This window comes from Argiope bruennichi, chromosome 3 (assembly GCF_947563725.1).
Source record: "Argiope bruennichi chromosome 3, qqArgBrue1.1, whole genome shotgun sequence".
NCBI lineage: Eukaryota > Metazoa > Arthropoda > Arachnida > Araneae > Araneidae > Argiope > Argiope bruennichi.
Genome location: NC_079153.1, coordinates 43,803,825 through 43,825,068, shown reverse-complemented (window position 1 = coordinate 43,825,068; position 21,244 = coordinate 43,803,825). Strand labels below are relative to the sequence as shown.

General features: G+C 24.9%; 1 protein-coding gene across 1 annotated transcript in view; it reads right to left on the bottom strand.

The window, feature by feature from the left end:
* The window catches only part of LOC129963116 (centrosome-associated protein 350-like), a 69,319-nt gene that overhangs the window by 13,739 nt on the left and 34,336 nt on the right, over positions 1 to 21,244 (bottom strand). Inside the window, exons 19-36 of the mRNA XM_056077195.1 lie at positions 21,022 to 21,064; positions 19,563 to 19,667; positions 18,787 to 18,927; positions 17,314 to 17,626; positions 16,305 to 16,387; positions 14,727 to 14,962; positions 13,926 to 14,134; positions 12,521 to 12,642; positions 12,361 to 12,424; positions 11,475 to 11,670; positions 11,180 to 11,373; positions 9,937 to 10,189; positions 9,091 to 9,210; positions 8,344 to 8,579; positions 5,601 to 5,761; positions 5,315 to 5,503; positions 3,654 to 3,726; positions 1,324 to 3,130 (exon numbers count right to left, since the gene is read on the bottom strand). Coding sequence (XP_055933170.1) covers positions 1,324 to 3,130; positions 3,654 to 3,726; positions 5,315 to 5,503; positions 5,601 to 5,761; positions 8,344 to 8,579; positions 9,091 to 9,210; positions 9,937 to 10,189; positions 11,180 to 11,373; positions 11,475 to 11,670; positions 12,361 to 12,424; positions 12,521 to 12,642; positions 13,926 to 14,134; positions 14,727 to 14,962; positions 16,305 to 16,387; positions 17,314 to 17,626; positions 18,787 to 18,927; positions 19,563 to 19,667; positions 21,022 to 21,064 — 4,545 coding nt within the window. The remainder of the gene's footprint in view (positions 1 to 1,323; positions 3,131 to 3,653; positions 3,727 to 5,314; positions 5,504 to 5,600; positions 5,762 to 8,343; positions 8,580 to 9,090; positions 9,211 to 9,936; positions 10,190 to 11,179; positions 11,374 to 11,474; positions 11,671 to 12,360; positions 12,425 to 12,520; positions 12,643 to 13,925; positions 14,135 to 14,726; positions 14,963 to 16,304; positions 16,388 to 17,313; positions 17,627 to 18,786; positions 18,928 to 19,562; positions 19,668 to 21,021; positions 21,065 to 21,244) is intronic.

Sequence of the window (21,244 nt, the reverse complement as noted above, 5' to 3'; positions counted from 1 at the left end):
AAGATCTGGAAAAAAAAGGCTCTTTATTGTAATGTGAAAGGCGGGAACTGGGTGGTGTAGAGAGAGACTGTATTTGGGTATTGAATTTGGAAACATATCCAAGTTTTTTTAAATGGAAAAACACGGTCAAATTATCAATATTAAGCTTTACCAGAATTTGCTCAGTTGTTATTCTAGGATTTTTTTTCTATTGAATAAATATTCGCAAAAACTACAACAACGCCGAAAAGCTGTACCGATTTTGATGGATCTTTTAGTGTAAAACCATCATTTCAAAATTTGCCAAATGTTTTTTTTTTATATAATCTACAGAGCAGGAGATATTTAAATAAACAATAAAAATATTTTTTGTGCAGTTTCAACTCTAATGTCTTTCAGAAATTCATAGATTATTAAATGTCAAAAATGACCTTTTCATAGTCCATTTTTAAAAATTTGTCATGTTCCAGAATTGCCCTTTTTAAAAAAAAATCATTATTTAACACTTAGAGTCAAAAGACACTTTTATCTCTTATGTGGAAGAAATGCAACCAAGAACAACAACAACAAAATCGGCATTTCCCAATAAAGTATGCTTTAACTCCATTTATGAAAATCAGGAATGAACTTTTGTTATTCGTGCTGATCGGGCTCGAACTGATATATAACGCTGGCTGAAAATGTGTCAATACATTATCGAAAGATTTATGAATATTTATTGAAATGCACTCACGATAGCTGAAAATGTATAATAAACTATTTTAGACACATGAGTCACTTCATTTTGGTATAAGATAGTATATTTAATATAAAAGCATAAAAGACCATAATTAAAAATATTGTTAAATGCAAGAAAATACCGAGCATATAAGTAGTGAGACAGCTATATATTTTGACGAGTCTCTTGCAAATAAAAATAGAAAAATTTAGGATTTTTTAAAAAAAAATTAATATGTTGTTATTTTGATAAAACATTCTGTATTTACTAATTTTCTCACTTCTTTCTTTCCTTTTTTTTGTTTTTAATACATATAAACTGTGAAAGAAGCAATAAGAATGAATACCTCCATTCAGATATGGATACAGTTTTTCATAATAAAGAAAAAAAGTTTTCCATTATAGAGTAAAATAAAAAAAACTGAATACTTGTTTATATATAAATTTAAAAGTTTGGAGCTCATTTAATGAATAGTTTTCTCATGTGGATGACTATTAGTATAAAAATTATTGAATAGATATCGATAGTGGACAATTAGTTTTTGTCGAGACAACTATTTTCAATCAGATATCTTGAAACATTTAAAAGAAATTTATAATTTTAAAACAATTAAAAGCAATGATTACCTGAATGTATCCAAAGCTATTTCTTTCGTTAAATCAAAAATCAAATCCAGGAAGACCAGATGAGAGGGTGCAGTAATGTCCAATTGCTTCACAACAGAACTAAAATCTATGTCTTTAATTTCACTGACCATTAACCCATTTTTCTTCCCAATTAACAATGTTTCTGCAATGCAATCCAGAATTGGTGATATATGTTTAGTAACATATTTGATGGAATCAGTTTTTTCAATGGGCTTTTCCTTTTTTATTGGAAGTGGATAAGAATACTGAGAGTTAATGCTCATTACAGCTGGTGGAGTGTACGGTGGAGGAGGTTTGTTGGGTATTTTACGATAATAATATGGATACTGTTGAAGAATTAATTGCTGTTCTAATTGTTGTGTATCCCATTGGGCTGCAACAAACCCATCTTCAAACCAATCGGTTTGCTTCTTAAAAATATTATAATCACTTTTATCATGTATAGATTGAATAGATTTATTCTCAATAGGATTTTCAGTATTTTGTATTTGACTATTAGAAGCAGCCTGCAAAGAATCAGTGCCAGTAGAAGTCAATGCACAACTAATGCTTGTTGTGGAAGGAAACTCATCTGATTGTATATGGACATTTTCAAAGTTTTTGTAACTTTTTGATATATTAATAACAGAAGATATTGCATCATTTATGTAGGTAGATAATAATTCATTTATAAATAGTTCCATACTTTCAGCACTTAATTTCTTAACTGGGAGACAAGATACATCAGACAAAATTTTGGTCTTTGGACTTGGAAGTTTTGTCTTGCTGGGATATTTTTTTGATAAATTCAGCATTGTTCTAATAGCATCTTCAACTACTGAAGAATATAAATAACTTACAACATTTACGACAAATGTTTCAGACTTTAAACCTTCTTTTAATGACTTTTTATCTTTATTGGGAACAACATGAGCAAGTTCATCATTTTTTTCTTCATTGATTTGGCTTAAAGATTTACTTTCAGTAATTGCAAGCTTATTTTTTGAAGATGAAATAACATCTTTTTCCTCTTCTACAGTAAAAGTTTTATCCAGCAAATTTCTTGGAGAAAGCGTTGGGTTGGTATCTGAATGTTCATATTCAAAGCTTCCACTTTCAAATTCATCTTTCCCTGATGCACTGTTTGTGCTGTTGGATGACTCAGAGTTGTATTCAATTTCAGAGGAAGGAGCACTATCACTGTTTACAGGATGACCAGTGGTCAGTGATTCCTTAGTGATTTTAGAACAACTTTCAGTCCTCGCAGTGTCATTAGACGAAGGAATAATATCAGGAATAGAAGAGCTTTTCACATCATTATCTTTATTGTTAGTTTCCTGGTCTGTTTTCAACATGGATGAACTTGAAACAAAAGTATCAGACTGATATGTGGATTTTGAATCTGCATTATTGGTATAGACTTGACTTTGTTCAGATTTGGAATCAACTGTCATTAATGAAGAGTTAATAGATTCATAGGATTCTTCTTCAATTTCAGATTCCTCTTTTAACTCAGCAGATAATTTATCTTGAATTTCATTATGAATTGAGGAAGATTTATTTGAAGTCGAGATTTCTAGATTTTCAGAAACCGCAGATATATCTTTTTCATTACCTTCTACAGATAATTCCTTTTCAGTAAATTCTGCAGAAGCAGATTTACTTTTAGAAGTTTTAGTATAAAGTAATTCTTTTTCAGAAATATTCTCAGAGGTTACTGTTTTGATAGAAGTTTCTTTATTTGTTGCTATTTCATGTTTAAGTTTTTCTTTAGAATCTGGGAAAAGCTTTTTGATCACTGGTTTACCTGGAAAATACAAACACTATGTTATTAAAACAAAATTATTTTACTAATGCACGCTCAACAATTTTATAAATCTCTCAGCATTTAATACTTTTAAAGATTGGACATTTAAAAAAGCCCTATTAAAAAAAGTAAAATATAATTACAAAAGTAGTACAATGCAAATTTATATATAAAGTTAATTCTCTACAAGACAAAAATTCCAAGTTTGCCTTAAAAGCAACTTTTTTCAATAATTTTAATTAAATACATGATATATGATTTATTTTGATGTTCTTTTTCCAATAAGATATTAAACAAGTAAAAATTTTTAAATAAGATAAGTTTTCAAGTCAATACTTAAAAGTTTAAAGCTTTTTAATTTGTTAGAAATTAATTGTGAGAATATTTTTGTCTTAAATTGATTTAATTTCATATGATTTAATTGATTTTAGTTTTGCTAAATTAATAAAAATTTATTTTTTGAAAATACTTTTAATTAACAGCATTAACATGCACAGAAAAAAAATTCGAAAAGGAGTCTTACCTCTTTTATGAGATAGATCAATTGAACTGTCAAGGGAATCTGGACTACTACTCGCATTGTCAATGGATTTTTTCTAAAAAATGTACATAGTTAAATTATGGATAAAATAAAAATATTTTGTATACATTTATAAATGATATATGTAATAAATCATTCAGTCAAGAAATAAAAAATAAAAGCAGATTTAAGATATGAAGATTTTTTTACTAAGCTTTTTATATCCAGTTAATTTCTATATGCCTGTCAATAGAATAACTATACTTTGAAAGAAGTAATAAATGTATAATAACTATATTAAATATTTATATAATAGACCTAAATAGCTTGCAATTTGGAAAACTGTTTTTTTTTTTTTTTTTTTTTTTTAAATTTCAATTAAAATGTACATCCAACTGCTCTTGAAAAGTTATGTTTTTTTTTTGTTGTTGTTGTTGTTATGTATGGTTAATTTAAATAATATTATGATTGTAAAAAAAAAAAATGACTGGAATTACAAATAAATCAGAAAAGTGAGTACATTTGGTAAAGAATTCCATGTTTAGTTAATAAATAAACAAAAAACATATCCATCCAACAATTTTATTCTTCACTTCCAAACACCCTGAAGAGTAAAGAAAAGTTCTTTAAAATAGAAGTGATTCTTTGGCATATTGTAAGTTCCCTACTCCCATCAAAATATTTTATAGATTTTTAAAATGCAAGATTTTGTATGCATGCATCATGGTTACTACATATCTTGTGAATATTAAAAAAATTAAATAATTAGTACTTTTTTGTGTGGTTTTCAGAGTGAATATAGAAGATTTTCATTAAATATTTATCTTCCAAAAAGAAATCATATTGATTTTAAAATAATCTATTTTTATGCTTTAATGCAGTCGGTATGCAAATATGTGTTTGAATTTGCCATAAAACTAAGAAAGGTATGAAATCAAGTTTCAAAAAGCAATTTTTAACTGACAGGATTAAACAGACAAAATTAATATTAAAAACTTTTAAAGAACTATTGAAATATTAGGCTATATAAATATCAAGTAAAACTGAGTTTGTTTCAATCAGGAAACCCCTCAATCCAGAAAGATCATTAACAATAAGTTGATATTTTTTCATTTCTTTTTGTTTCTCTCTCTCTCTCTCTCGATATATATATATATATATATATATATATATATATATATATATATACTAAGGTGCTCTAATTCTAAGGTAATACATTCAGGTTATTCTTTGTTATAGATGAAACAATAGCATTAAGCAGATTTTGAATTTATGCAAAATTATCAATATTATTATTTTAAAAGTATATTTCTCAATTCAGGAAATAAGTGTTTTATGTAAGTGTCATAAGCTATAAAAGTTAATTAAAAATATAATTAAAATTAAGAAAATTATAGAATATTTTTTAGAGCTTCTAAGAAAAAATTGAGACACCAAAGTGCCTAGTGACACATAAATTAGAAACCACTGGCTTATATTAAAATAACCTTTCTTTATTATTCATAAAAGTAAGCTATTTTAATTAAATTGATAGTGTATCAAAGTTTTTTTATTAAGAATATTTAAAATAAAGAATTTGAAAAAACGTAAAAGATAAATGAAAGTTTGATGCAATAAATTTGAGTAATTTGCTTTGTTCTATTTAAAAATATATAAAAAATTACTTCAGGAGTTAATGGTTCAGCTGATATAGATGCTTGTTTTCGAATGCGTCGAGAATCAGCAGTATGTTCAGGACGTGGCCATTTTATTTGTGGTTTTACAATAGAAATATCTACAGTTTGTAACTGAGATGACAAGGCCTCCATTTGCTCCAGATCAGATTTTACTTGCTGAATATACTGAGTATAAGCCTAAATTTGAAATAAATAAATAAAATAAAAAAGTCATAATGAACAAAAACTTTAAAATATATATCAAAAACATAACACAGAAATATAAAGTTCTTACTTCAACTTGTTTTTGGAGAGAAAGCTCAGTTCCTTTTAAATGTTCTCTGTATTTTCTTTTTTGCTCTCTTTTTAATTTTTCAGCTTCATACTTACGCCTTCTCAATTCCTCAGCTAATGCATGGATGCGGACTTCAATATCACTTTGATCAGATGCAGTTTCTGTAAGATCAAAATAGTATTTTTTAATGAAAAAATTAATCATTGTTTATTATTATTTTAGATTCTACAGAAATTTTTTTAAAGCTTAAACATACAGAAAAATTTTAATTTTATTGGTAACTCTTCAACATAAGAAATAATTAAATTCAGAGAAATGAAATAATTTATTTTTCAGAGCTAAATACATTGTACCATTAATTTTAAATAATATATATATATATATATATATATATATATATATATATATATATAGAGAGAGAGAGAGAGAGAGAGAGAGAGAGAGAGAGATCACTTTGCACTAAATTTAGATTATTTTTACAATATAAAGGTTTCCGAATTAGGGAATAATATTTTCAAATTATAACTTTTATATTATACTTATCACAATTTATTTAGATATATAAGAAAAGGAATATTGAATAAGTACAAAATAAAAGCGCAGTTAAATAAAATACACTTAACAAAATTCAGTTATAATAAAAGAAAACAATTTAAACCTTTTTTGTCTTAGTAAATTAATTTCACAAGAGAAACACACATTTTCAGAGAGATGATTTTTTATAAATAAACATTTTAAATCTGTTCAAGCCAACTAAATCATTTATTTTATAAAAAACAACAAATAATTTAAAAAAAAAATAACATTTTATTGAAAATACTATTTTTAACTGATATCATGTTTAGACTAATTTTATAAAAATGGCATGATGCATAGAGAAATTGACAGTTCTTTCACACATTTAACATAACTAATAACTGTTCGTAACTAATGAATAAATATCCATCATAGAATGGGAGTTTGTAATAAATTAATAAATATCTATATTAGAATGGATGTATCTAACATCTACTCTAACATGAATGTTTATGGATTTAAAACTGCAGCTTTTATTTTTTTTAAAAAAATCAAAGCTCATCTAGAATTAATGAGTGAAAATGTCTTTTACAATACAATTCAAAATTGCAGGTGTCACCTTGAGCACTTTAAGTTTCAAATCATGTGCAAATTTGCAGAGAGGGCTAGACTTTCACCAGCTATTTCTCCTAATAATGAAAGAGAATGTTTGTCTATCTGATGATGATAACATTCTTAATAGTTCTATTTAAAAATGAATTATACCGAGTCTCAAATTAAAATTTTAAATTAAGTAAATTCTGATCATTTCTTAGTGACTTTAACCAATATTAAAACACCTTTCTGTAAATTGAAAAAAAAATAGAATTTTAATCACTACGAATTAATTAACATGAATTCTTTTATAAATTCAAAATATTCCCTTTCTACAAATTGAAAGAATTGTTTGATTTTTTTTAAAGATTTAAAGAACCTTCAACATAGCTAATTTTAAGTATATTCCAGTTCCTAATGCCTTTTTTTAAATTCAAAATCAACAGCAATATTGATAAAAGTTCAATATTTGAAATAGAAAAGAAAACTGTAAAAAAATTAGAAAAAAAGTAAATAAATAAAACTGTTTAAAAAACTTTTGAGACAATTTCTGATCAAAAGTAAATATAAAATTACATTATATAATTAATATGTGTACACTTTTACTGCACATATGTGTCCTTTCTGTTCCATTCTGAATTCCAAAAAGAAGAAGGCGAAGTTACAGAAGGGACAATATTTTATAGATATTCTAGATTTCCTAATGCACAAAGCAAATATAGCATTGGAGTTAGAACCTCATTTCACACAGAAGTTATACAATATCATGCCTTCTTACATGAAACAAGCAGTTTCTTGGAAACTGCACCAATTGAAAAAACAGAAGTAATAGCTTATTTAAAAAACGAATTTAATCTTAACCATGGCTTTGAGGACGGAAAAGTTAACTCACTGCATGCATTAAGTTGGAAATTTGATAACAAGAACATGATGGTATGATTCATCATCTTGCAATCCTCACTAGCTAAATAGCCACTTCAAGAGAGGACTAAAATACACTGATGATTGAAAGATAATTTTTATTCAATGGAGTTCAAAAAGCAAGGCACTGTCTTGTTCTTCAGACTACTTATTTTAGGGAGGATATTTTGTAATTATCTGTTACAATAAATTCCACTAGCAGAATAATTTTTAGAATTACAAAGATAATTAAAAATTTATAATGAAATTTTTTATAATAAATAATACAAAATAATAAATTTAGAATAAATAAAAATAAAGAATAATAATAAAATAAATAAATAATAATAAAAAAAATTTGTGACTAAGGACAAAGCTGTCATTGTTTTTTTTTTATTATCTTCTAAATTTTTTTGTTCCCCAAAATAAAAACTTAAAACTGGAAAAGTATCAATTACTTTTTAGTAACCTGCATCAGTCATGATTGATACAACAGAGAGCGAATCAAACAATTCATATGAAGAAATATTAATTTATGAATATTAGATTCATAGATTACCTCCAAAAAAAAAGACTTGTTTTATTCAAATTAAAAAAAAAAAGCTTTTCTAACATGAAAAAGGAATAGAATAAATTTTGCTTACTATATATAAACTTAAAAAACTTCAAAGAACACATTAATTAATGTATTGTATGTTTCTTAACAATATATCTAAACAGAAGATTATTTTACCTGAATGAGAAATTGTATAGGAGTCATCAGAGCCACTAGAGTCATGTCTTCTAAAACTTCGAGGTGCTAACGGTGCTTTTATACTGAAATTCTTTTCCTTCCTGTTACTAGTTGATGGAAGAGAACTCTTTACAGCTGATGAAGAAGGCACAGGTGGTGAATCCTTTTGACTTGCACTTGATTCAAATGATTCAGAATAGTTATCAGAGCCTGTGGATTTCTTTATAGTTGATGATCTGCAGAAAAATTATTAAAATAAAAAATAATGTATCTTTAAGAATTATAAAACAATTAAGTAACTATAAAAATTCTTTAAACTTCATATGAAATAAAATTATCTTTAAATAGCAATGCAACTAATGAACAATAATATTTTTGATTATACAAAAAAGATGAATAATTTCTTCAGACAAAAAGTTTTCTGGAAGTAGACATGAAAAAAAATTAAAAATGGAGTGTTTCATCACTAATTATATTTGAATGATTTGAATTACAAAAAATCACATGAGGTTTGCAATGAAATGAAGTAAAAATTTTATCTAGTAATTTTTTATTAAAAAAAAATAGCAAATTTTAATTTATTTTAAACATGCTTAACTTTTATAGTTATATTAATTACATAGCATGCTTGCATTATTTATCATAGTGAATTTCTTTAACTATTAGCAAACAAAATGCTAGTGCAAAAGATAAATGTAAATCACCAATCAAATTTATTTTAAGATTTTAATTAAAGCAGATATTTACTTTGGACTTGAAGACCTTCCATTAGTAGCTATTTCCTCAGTATGAGAAGTTCCTTGAGTATCATCAGCAGTTTTAATTGATGACTCTACACTTTGATTTTCATTCACTTCATGAACTGAACTATAATGTTATAACAAATAATTTAGTTTTAAATTGATTTCATATTGGATTTTTTTTTCAATCTAATCAGACATGGTTTATTTAATTCCAATAAAGTTTTTAAGTTCTTTTTATTATTATTATGTATATTAAAAGCTAAAAACACTTGTTTTACTTTACTATTATATATATATATATATATATATATATATATATATATATATATATATATATATATATATATATATATATATATATATATATATATATATATATATATATATATATAAATTAAAAAATATATTTTATAAATAGTTGAGAAATATAATTTTTATATACTTCTGACTAGCTTGACTTGTTCCATGTTAGTAATAGAATTTTGTTTTCAATTTTTCATTGGCTATTAAATGTGCTAAATTTTTTTAATTTAATGTACTTAAAAATTCTTACTGACAATAATTCATTTTAAATATTTTTAGGATTCAATTACTGATTAACAGTATCAAATTTTAATTCTATACAGTAGTAACAAATTTGAAAAAAAAAATTTAATTATAATATTTTTATTGCATTAAAAATTGTGTGTTCTAATTTTTTTTTATTATAAAGTGTTAACTTTATAATAAAAAACTAATTTGTTTGAAAATCAGTTTCTTCCGAAATATTGTACAAATATCACTGTATGCATAATATTTGTGAAATTATTAAATCTTAGTAAAAATTCCATTGACCATATTTAGTTTTTACCTGGAAGATAAAGCACCTGATGACTCCTGCTCATTAGTTCCTTTTTTAGAAAGCTCCTCTTCTATGCTATCTCCTGATGTAGCAGTTACAATGTTTTCTTCTGGCACAGAATCACTTGGTACTTCAAATTCAGGTACTTCATCAGTGGAAACTCTTTTAGAAGATGTAGAATCAGAAGATGCACTTACTCTCATGCTATCAGTATGGTTAATAGGTTCTTCAGGAATATCGGAAGATGAAAATTTTTCTTTTTCTAAAAGTAATAATGAATAAAAAATCTGATGCACATAAAGCATACAAAAGATGAAGCATATTGAAACAAAATAATGCTGTTTGTTTGAATTTATGATCATCCTATTAAGTGTCAGAAAAGAAAGCATAATCTTAAAAAGAAAATTATGCAGAATTTTTAACAAAATATCATCAATGTTACACGATATTTTCTTTATTTTCTTATATTTTAAATAAAAACAATTTAAATAAATAGTTTCATCAAGAAAAGTTTCGTATTAGTTGAAGTTTAACTACAACTAATTTTCATATTAAAGTTCGAGTTGTGGGCGAGATGCCAGAAAATTAGGAATATGTATTACATAATGAGTAAAACATGAAGATTCTAAAAACAATTATATAGTTATCAAAATCTAATGTTTGAAAATATTATTTTCTGGGGAAATCATTAAGAGCAAGCTACATAAAATACTTCATTTTTCATTTAGTACAGTTGATCAGAAGTAATATGTTTTCATTGCTTCTTATGGGTGATCTACAATTTCAAATGCTTTATATGAGTATTATAAGCATAACCTTTATATACAAATTTGTGAGTAGTAATGAAAATAAATGAATTAAAATAAATTTCTAAGTAATAGCAAATTAATTAAAAAAATTCTAAGCACAAGCAAACATCTTGTATCTCCTACTTACTTAGTATACGCACTAAAATTTTCTACTTCAAATTTTCACCATTTGCAAATTAAAAGAATAATTGAAAATTTTAGCAATCTTTAAATTTGGTGAATTAGCTAGTCACCAAAGGCTGCTAATTTAATAATATAATTATTCTATTAATGTTACATATATGCATACCTTTTTTTTTGTACATAACTTTAGTTCATTCCTTCATTTATTAATTACTAACATTAACAACTTATATTTTTTAGTAATTAAAATTTAAACAATTAAAAAATAAACTCTTAAAAAGCTTTTGTTATCTAAAAAATTAATAATAAACTATGAATACCTTCAGGAAGTGCTGAAGATGATGAAGAAATATAGTATTTGGCTTTCTTTTTACTAGTATCCACTAATTCCACTGCTTTTTGTTCAAGCTCCCTCACTGCCAGTTCTTCACTATCTAGTTTCATTTGCCACTGAAGTATTTTTTCAACATGTTTACGTCTTTGTAGAATGCGCTGTTCCCTTTTAGTCAGATGCCTTTTGAAATAAATAAATAAATAAGATATTAATTTTAATATTGATTCAGTTTTGAAAATAGTAAAGAGGATATCTATTATAAAGACAGAATTAAGAATCACCTTTTGCTTGCCTCAAGTTTCTTTAAACCTTGAACAGCAGATTCACCAGAATTATTTGAATGCAGAGACAAGCTTGATTGACTGTGCCCTTGCTTTAATTGTGGAAGAGAGACAACAGATGTAATGTCATGCGATTTGCTATGAGAAGATGCAGAAGATACAGCTGGTTCTGAAGCAACTACTTCAAGAATAGAACCTGTTCGGAAAACATTGAAATATTAACTGCAATTATATAAAGTTGAGAAAAAAATTATTGAAAAAAAAATTCAGATATTCATATAAAGAGTTGAAAGAAAAGATTACAAATTTAACTTTGATTTTTTTTTCAGAATTTTTGAAACAAAGAGATGGCAGAACAATAAATAAATTATTATCATTATTGAATCAAAAATAAAACATTTCATCACTACATTAAATATTTTCTTTTATTACTAACTTCATCACAATTTTTTAAAAATTTCAATAATAAAAAGGAGACATTATAAGATATATAATGGAGAGGAAGGGAGCGAAAAGAGATTTATTTTTAATAATAAATATCTTATTACTTATGTCTTTCTTCTTTTTGTTTTTCTTTTCATTTTTGTTAAACAATACAAATATGCCTTTTTTTATAAAAACAATTAAAATATTTTCACACACATATGGATTAATTTTTCCATATTGCCCTGTCTCAATCATAAATTCTTAGTAATTTAAAATAAGCTAACAAGCTATATAAATTCTTAATTAAAATTTTAAACTTTGTTAGAATTATTATAGTAACAGCAATGAATATCTACACTAGTATTCCGATGAAAAAATTTAATATTATTTTATTATATCAATTTCTGATATATAAAAGTAAAGATTTGAAAAGAAAAAACTGGTTAAAAGAGAAGGTTACCTTGAGAAGAATTACTAGCTTCATTTTTAGTAATTTCTAACATTTCTTCGGGAATTTCTTCTACCTAAATTTAAAAAAAAATAAAATAAAATAACAAATATTCTAAAAATGAATGAAAATAAAAATTAATTACATTATTTAAATGTAATACAACACATACTGATTGTTTTAATTCCTCTTCTGTGAGAACTGCTGAAGTTGAGGACGAATCGGATTTCTGTTTTACAAAATCCTTTGTTTTTTGTTGCGATGATGCCTTTGAACTGTGAGAAATATCTTTTTCTAAAAAAAGTAAGACAGAACTCTCAATCTAGTTGAAATAAAACTTAAAATCATCATTTACTTCAAAAATGAATTAGCCTTATATTTTCAGATAACTTATAAGGAATTAAAAATATTTTCAACATGGTTTTTAGTAGAAATAATTGAAAGAATAAAAATTTGACGGAATACAACTGAAAGATGAACTTTATTGTAAATGCAGTTTCTAAAAGCTCATAATTATATATATATATATATATATATATACCTTATAAATTTAACTCTGCTATCTTTGAACTTTTTTTTTTTGAAAAAAAAAAAATAGAATTTTACATTTTAGGTTTAGAAAGCTGACATTTTGTAGTGAAATATATGCATTTACAATGTCATATAAAAATGTTATATCTCAAATTTGTTAAACATTTTACAGATGTAGTATTTATTACTTATAAGTCAGCAGCATCTAATCTCAAATTGTTGTATTTGATTTATGAATGTTGTATAGTGTCAAAAAATATATGTCACTAGCTGTTTCATCAAAATTTTTAAGATTTGCTTTGTGGTAAATAACATTTTGACATAAGAGTGAAGATATAATCCTTCAAATAATTTGAAATGTAAAATGACTGCACTGAATTCCCTTTTCACATATGCATTTTAGAATGAAAATGATGTATGTGATTTAAAGTATCATCTTAGATTAATGCAATAAGAGGAATGACAAGATTAAAAAACATGTAACAATATACTTTTTGTTCTCACAGCACTAATACAATTTTTAAATGGGCATAACTTCTTAACACCTTTTTACAAAGCAATTTCAATTTAAGTATAATTTACAAATCTGGAAAGTTTGAACATGGAATATAAAATTACTGGCAAAGCAGTAAATGATTGAGGTCAGAAACTAATTTTTTTGTAATTGCATGCATGCTGATTGAAATAAAAAAAATAAAAGCATAATTTAATACATTGGTTGATTTTGTATTCTTTATTTTTTAAACAGTAATGATCATGGCATACTAAAACAGATCTAATAACATTTTTTTTTGTTGTTATTTTATGCACGTTGTATCCAATATTCTGTATTATTTTATTTTGAAAATAAAACTTTAGCTAAAGTAGTGAAAATAACACTATTTCAAATTTGCAAGAAATGTTCATATAATTGAATGATCATAAAAATTTTGAAAGATGTTTACAAATAAAAATTTATTATGTACAATTTAGACAACCTATGCTCAAAGGGCTAAAAAAATTATAAACTCTGAAAGCATAAATACAAAAAAATTCATAATTAATACTTTTAGACATTTGATATGGTAGCTGAGATGGTTCATTCAAAAGCTTTTTCTTATCCATTTCTAAAGAATGGTGTTTTTCACAGATACTTCTATATGCTTCCTGCATACATCGAAGTTGAGCTCTCTCTTGGCGCAACCTTAAAATTATGTCTTTTTGTTTCCTTTTGATGAATGAAGCTTTTTTGTTTGCACCCTTTTCTCGAAAATTTCTAAAATAAAAAAAACCACATGTAAAGCCTTTTTTTTTTTTTTCAGTTTGACTTAACAATAGTTCTACAGTTAAACAATAATGTTTAAAAGATTTCAACATTTACATTTTTGACCAGAAAAACAAATATATAACTACAAAAACAATTATTTAATCAATTGGTAAATTTATTTTAAATTATTTTTCCTTACTAATATTAATTTACTGTTTAATGAGAAACTGCTTTTGAAACAACAAAGAAATAAAATTTCTCTTTCTATAATAATATTTCTTGAAACTTATTCTTTTTAATAACAAAAAAAAAGATGAAAAATAAAAATGCCTGTAATACCAATGAAGATTTCTTTTCAGAGATTAAAATTTAAAAAATAATACCAAAAAAATTTATTTTGCTTGCCCATCCCACTGAAAATTCAAATTACATAATTCTACAAAATGAATACATAAAAAAGAATAGTAAATTTACAAAATCAATCCGCAGTTCCAGAATTAAACATATTTTTATTCTTTATTTGCAGATATTAAGTAACTAAAAAGGATGTTTTAATATTTAGTTTAAAATAATAGATCACATGATAAAACACGTAAATTACTTCTTTAGAGATTCCAACCATGCCATAGCAGCTCTTGCATTTTCTACTAAAGTTTGTTCCTGAAATTTCAGCAAAGCAAGTTGCTGACTAGCTCGCATTTCTTCTTCAAGAGTTATTTTTCGTACAACATCTAAAGTAAGTTGAGCAAAAGAATCATCTGAAAGAACCGATTCAGTAATAGTTGAACTGGATGGAGGAGAATTTATTCTCATAAATGAAATGGTAGACAGAGATTCCTAAAAATAAAATTTTATTTAGTCAAGAAGTTGAAACATATAGAAAAACTAAATAATTTAATAATAATGTAAATAAGTAAATAAATATATGTAATGCCATTTAATTCAATAGCAAACATACTCCTTCTTAAAGAATGACCATAAATAATAGATGCATGCTGATTGATGCTGATATCAACAACATATTTTGATTTAAAGATGAATTGAGAGTTAATTATGAATACTATCTATTACAATTTATTGGACTAATTATTTCCATTGTAGGATGGACAAAAGTATTTGACTTTTGGATCTTATCTATATTGTTTACGTTTTTATTGGACAAATGAAGGCAAAAAAATGAAAAACAAAATCTTGAATTTATTACTTTGATCTGTTACTTATAATCATTCTTATATACTTAAAATATTTTAATAGTGATTGAGAGAAAAAAAAAAGATAACAGTGCAATGAAAGTTCTTCAAATATTGCCTTTTTCTCTTCACAGCATACTAGTGGAATATATGGTTTGTTATATATATATGGTAGTTCAAACAAACAATTCCACAAAATATGAAATTCATTTGAATAATCAAAATTAAACTTTTTGCTGACCAAAATTATTATTCTGGATCATTATCTTTTTTAGTTTGTCTGTTTGTTTCCCTAGTTTTAGTTCACTTTCAAGTGATATTATTAACTGATCAATACAAGCTCTTGTATTTCATAAAGTTTCTTAAATTGCAATGCTGACTTAATTTTCCTAATTAATAAAATTAAAAACATTTTTTATAGGAAATATTATTAGTACCAATTAGTATTACTGATTCCATAAAAAACAGAATTCATAAAAAATACATGATTTATTGATAACAAAAAACAAAAGAATTTAATTGTTGTTCTTTAAAAAAAGTGCAAATAAAATATTGATAAAATTTTCTTCATGCAACTTTTAATAAGAAAAGATAGCTAAATTGAACTGAAATATTTATACTAGCTGACTATAACTAACTAAAAAAAAAACATTAAAACTAAACTTTAAAAAATTTCAAGATCCAGTAAAATAAAGTTATACTTCAAAGTTAAACTATAGAATAAAATTTATGAAAAATGAATAATTAATTGGGAAAATAAAAAAAATAATAACACTTCATCTCAAAGTAAAAGTAGACTCAATATTTACAAAAACAAAATTTCGATTATAAGATCAGTCTGAATTAGAGTGTAAAGAATATTTAAAGCATTGCAGAAATAATTTATTAATAAAATTTTCAAACAGCTTTGCGTTTAAGTGATAATATAATAAAGTTTACACAGAAATAATAATAAAGTTTACACAGAGATTAAAACACAAAACACTTACATTTTCAGATAAACTGGCTGGAGAAGGAGATGATAAATTACCGGATATTTTTCTGAGACGTTGCTTATGTAATTCCTTAGAATCTAGAATAGATGATTAAAAAATTAATGATAACTTATTTAAAAAAATTCTCTCCCTTATATACAAAATAAATCCTCATACTAACATAACATAATAAATCCCAAAACTAACAAAAGAGAGGAAATTTTAAAATATTGAAAATAAATCTGAAGTGAGCAGTGATCAAATAAAAATGCTATATTGGGAAAATTGAAATGAATACCGATTTTATAGAGAGTTATATAAAAATTGAAATTTCGACATATTAATTAGCATATAAAGAAGAAGTTTTATACTTCAAAAATTTAATTATAGTATAGGACAATACAAATTTTTATTAATAAAGATAGTATTATCTTAAATATTTATTTTCCTGACAAATTAATCCATAATTTATTCTAATAAATGTAATTATTTATGAATAAAAATAAGCATAATGTAAGTAAAAAAAAATTAGTAAGTGATAATATTATATTTATTTATCATAATTTTTATAAGTAATGCGCAGTAAAAACAGATCAAAATTCTTAATTAATTTCTTAATCTCTAATTACTTTCATACTTTTACAGAATTTATTTTATACATAGTGTTTTTTCTATAAGCAACTGTTTTTTATGCCAATACCAACCTCTTTCTACTAAAAATTAAATAATTAGTCACTAGGAAACTTTCAAATATTTTTGTGCAAATTTTATGGTTCAGATATGAATTAAATCATATTAAATGCTAATGTTTAAAAAAAGCAATAGTAAGTTTTTGGGTTACCAAAACATCTTTTCAAATCTAAATGGGTGCCTTGTAATATAAAAATTATATTATTTCTACATAAGAGTTAGAAATAATTCGAAAATTTATATTTATTTATATAGACAGAAATATATTTAAAGGTCAATAAAGTTTATTTGCAGCATTATTAAAATATTTATAATATCAAAAAGGATTTCTTACCTTCTGATACTGGAAGATCCTCAGAAATAACACTTGATGAGGCCATTTTATTTGATCCAGAAAAATGCTCAGAAATATTTTCTGCATCTTCAGAATGTGTTCTATCTTCTTTTGAGCCAATATTTGGATTTATATTTATTTCATCTGTTCCTGAGTTCTCGGCAGGTGATTTTGACTGACTAGATTCAATCACGGTTGAAACTGAATTAGATGAAGATGTTTTATGTGATGAAATACTGTTACTGCTTGAATGATTTGGTAAAATTTCACTAAAAGGATTTGTTAAAACATTATGATTTGATGCACCACGTACCTGAAAATACAATTAAATAATTCAAATTTACTGAAAATGACATGGAAAAAAATTAATAAATATCTCTACTAGTAAAAAAATAAAAATGTAAAGATATATATTTTAAAAACTTATAAATCTATCATTAGTAATGGCATTAAAAATGTTCATAAACATATAAAATTGAAATTTGTGTATTTATATGAGAAAAAAGTAGGAGTTAAAATGCATATTACAGATTTTTTTTCTAGTCGCTATTTAGATATTTGTTTGTAGATCTAAGCAAAATAATCAAAAATAATCATAGACATGCCAGAAGATAATTCCCATTGAAAATTGCCTTTGCAAGGACTGTTAATAAGCTTTGGGGGAAAAATTGCTTCAAAGAGTTGGATTATACTTTCAAACTGTAGTATTTAGATATGTGGAATTCTATGTAGCTTTTTCAAGAGTCAATAAATCTAAGAATGCTTTTGTATGAATTACTGAAAATGCTATATAAACATTCAAAATGAATGCATTTTCATATTAAATATGCTATATAAATGAGGCATTGTAATTTGCACATGCAACCACATGCAAATACAATGCTGCCTTTATTATTTTAACCATACATTTCTTTTCATTTTAATAACCAAACAAAAGATCACTTCTTTATGAGAAGGACAGATTGAACAAATTAAAGTTTTGAATAGGTTTATTGTTACACACATATTTTTTCTGGAACATAAAAAAATAAGCTTGAATGAAGGGATATATAAAATAAATTTGTATATTTATATAGTTTATTTAAGCACATGTAATTACTTATTCATTACATAAAAAGGTGGAAAAGGTGTGAAAGGGATAGAAAAAATATGATATGGCAGATCCTGAGTATATTTAATTCATCCAAATAAAAACTATTCAATGCAACTTCAAAACCTTAAATGTTGCAACATGCTTAATTAAAGGATTTTTAAAATACAAAATATAGGATTTAAAAACAGGATTCTGATTTGTTGGTGAACTTACATCCAAAACAAAAGTAAACTGATAAAAAAAAGAATTTTATGAAATAATTTGGTTTTGAGGAGGGAAAAAAAACCCAACTATAATAACTTTTTAAAAACCTCGACAAACACTTTTAATGAAAGAAGGATATAAGTAATATATTAAGTTAATTAAAAATCAATTAATACTTTGCTAAGAAGTTCTTTTTGTGTTTCAAATACAGCAATGACAGCAGAAGTAGCAGCTGCAGCAGCAGCTTCTGAAGCAACTCTTGTAACAACTTGTGTGTGAAAATACTGTTCTTCATGCAGCGGAACTCCTTTGTTAACCTAAAAATAAAATATAGTTATATTAACAAATAATGTATATATGACCTCAAAAGTGTTTATTCAAACATAATTATATATATATATATATATATATATATATATATATATATATATATATATATATATATATATATATATATATATTAATTCAAAATATATGTCTCAAAAAGAAAAGACAAATCATTATTTTCAGTGTATTTGTAAACCATTACCATTTTTCATGTGCATATATTTTCTTTTTGAGAAAACATTTGATAGCAAAATACAGTAATTATGAGTTCTGCAAATCAGTCACTAATATTTATGTTACAATAAATGCAGATAAACTTTTAATGAGTGAATTTTAATTTTACAGCATAGAGTAGTTTGTGGCTTGAAGTGAAATTACTGCTTTTTAAAACTACGAAATTTCATTTCTATAGAATGATGGGGAAAAAAATGTCATTTTTTATAATTTAAAAAGTAAAATTTAATACAGCTTTTTTTTAAAAGAATGAAATACACTAAAATCTTAAGCATTTCTGTTTTTCCCCATTTAATATAATTATTATCTGAAATTATATCCCCCCACAATAGTTCTTAATATGTGCATAGACCTGGTGATTAATTTCATCAGGATTTGAAATTGAACTTACCTTTAGAGATTTTGAAACTCCATTAGAAAGAGTAAATCTTACAGGCTGAGAAAAATCAATAGTAACACTGTTATGAGATGAAGGAGGAAAACTAGAGACACTGTCCTAAAAATGAAAGACAAAAAGCTTTTGAAGGGGAACTCAACTTTGAATGTTTTTCGTGTTGAGAAAAAACACTGAAAATGATCAAGGCTAGCACAAAATTACTAAAGAATTACTATGGCAAGAAATTGTCATAGCAGTAATGCAAAGAAGAAGAAGAAGATAAAAAGAATAGTAAAATGAAAATTGGATGACTTTTTGAAACTGAAATATTATTACAGGAGAATAGTTATTCAAAACTGAAAGAAACTGATGTTTGAAGGTATTGGTTAATTTTTTTTAAAACTTTCTAATAAGCATTTAGCTAATTTTGTTGGTCAAATAATTTTTTTATAAAAATACTGGAGGCAGTTCTCAGCCGTGCAGCTAAATTTTAGGAAAGAAAGCCACAATAAGATGATAAAGAATGGAAAACAGCAAAATCTAAACATTCATTTTTGTTTTAATATTCATTGTTGCATATCGTGAAGCAGCCAAGTTCACCACAATAAATCTGGAAAACATCATTCATAAAGAGAAAAAAGATTTTTTAAAAAGTTTTACATATAAAAATTCACATTTACAAACAATGGCAGTAACTAAGATAAGTAAGAACACTGGCAGTAACTTAAAAGCTACAGATGAAATAATATCTGCTGAATAATGACTCTGGAAGGTGCAAAAAATAAAATCTGTAAAACACATGCAAAAATTAATTAATGTCCCTGATACTTGTTGTTATAAAGTGATAATAATAATTTACTTTTCCTTTTATTTTTCTATGAATGTTTAAATTTTGATTTAAAAAAATAAGACAAGTCAGCAACTGCTTTGTTTCATATTTATGAACTTGCATTAAGATTCAAAGCATTTTGCTGATGCATTCAGTACTTCGAATAATAAGTAAAAATCCCCCAAAATCGGTGAATAATTGTTTGTATTTAAGCATGCAATAGATTTTAATTATTAATGACAAGTATGTACCTAAATCAGTCATCTTGAAGCAGTTAATGGTGTGGATGCAAAATGCTCAAATTTTATCAGTCATGCTGATACTAATTTAAAGCAATCACATAACTATTTATAAATACTTGTTTCCCTCCCCCCCCCCCAAAAAACCAACCTTTCTAACCGCAAAAAGCAGCATAAATTCACATCACTTACACAATGATATTTGTTTAAAAGAGATAAGATGATTTTTGTAATAAGAAACCATTAAATTTAATCAAAACAGCTCAGGTAATATTTCAGAGTTTCTTTTCAATTACAGCAATTAAAATTTAGAAAGAAAAAGTGGATACATATTACCTGATGTTAACAAGTCCTTAATTACTATGAAATAATGATCAAATAAATAACATAATTCATATTAACATACCATTTTGTTCTGATCAGATACTGCTTCTCTATCTTTTGAGCTTCTAAATGAATTATGAAAAAAAAAATTAATTAATTAATAAACAAGAAATATCAAAAAATCCCCAATTATTTCTAATTAAGATTATAATAAGTTGAATATTTTATTTAAAAAATATTAAGAAAATGCCATGAAATATTCGTTAAATATATACAGATTCTTGACTTTTCTAGCAAATTTATGA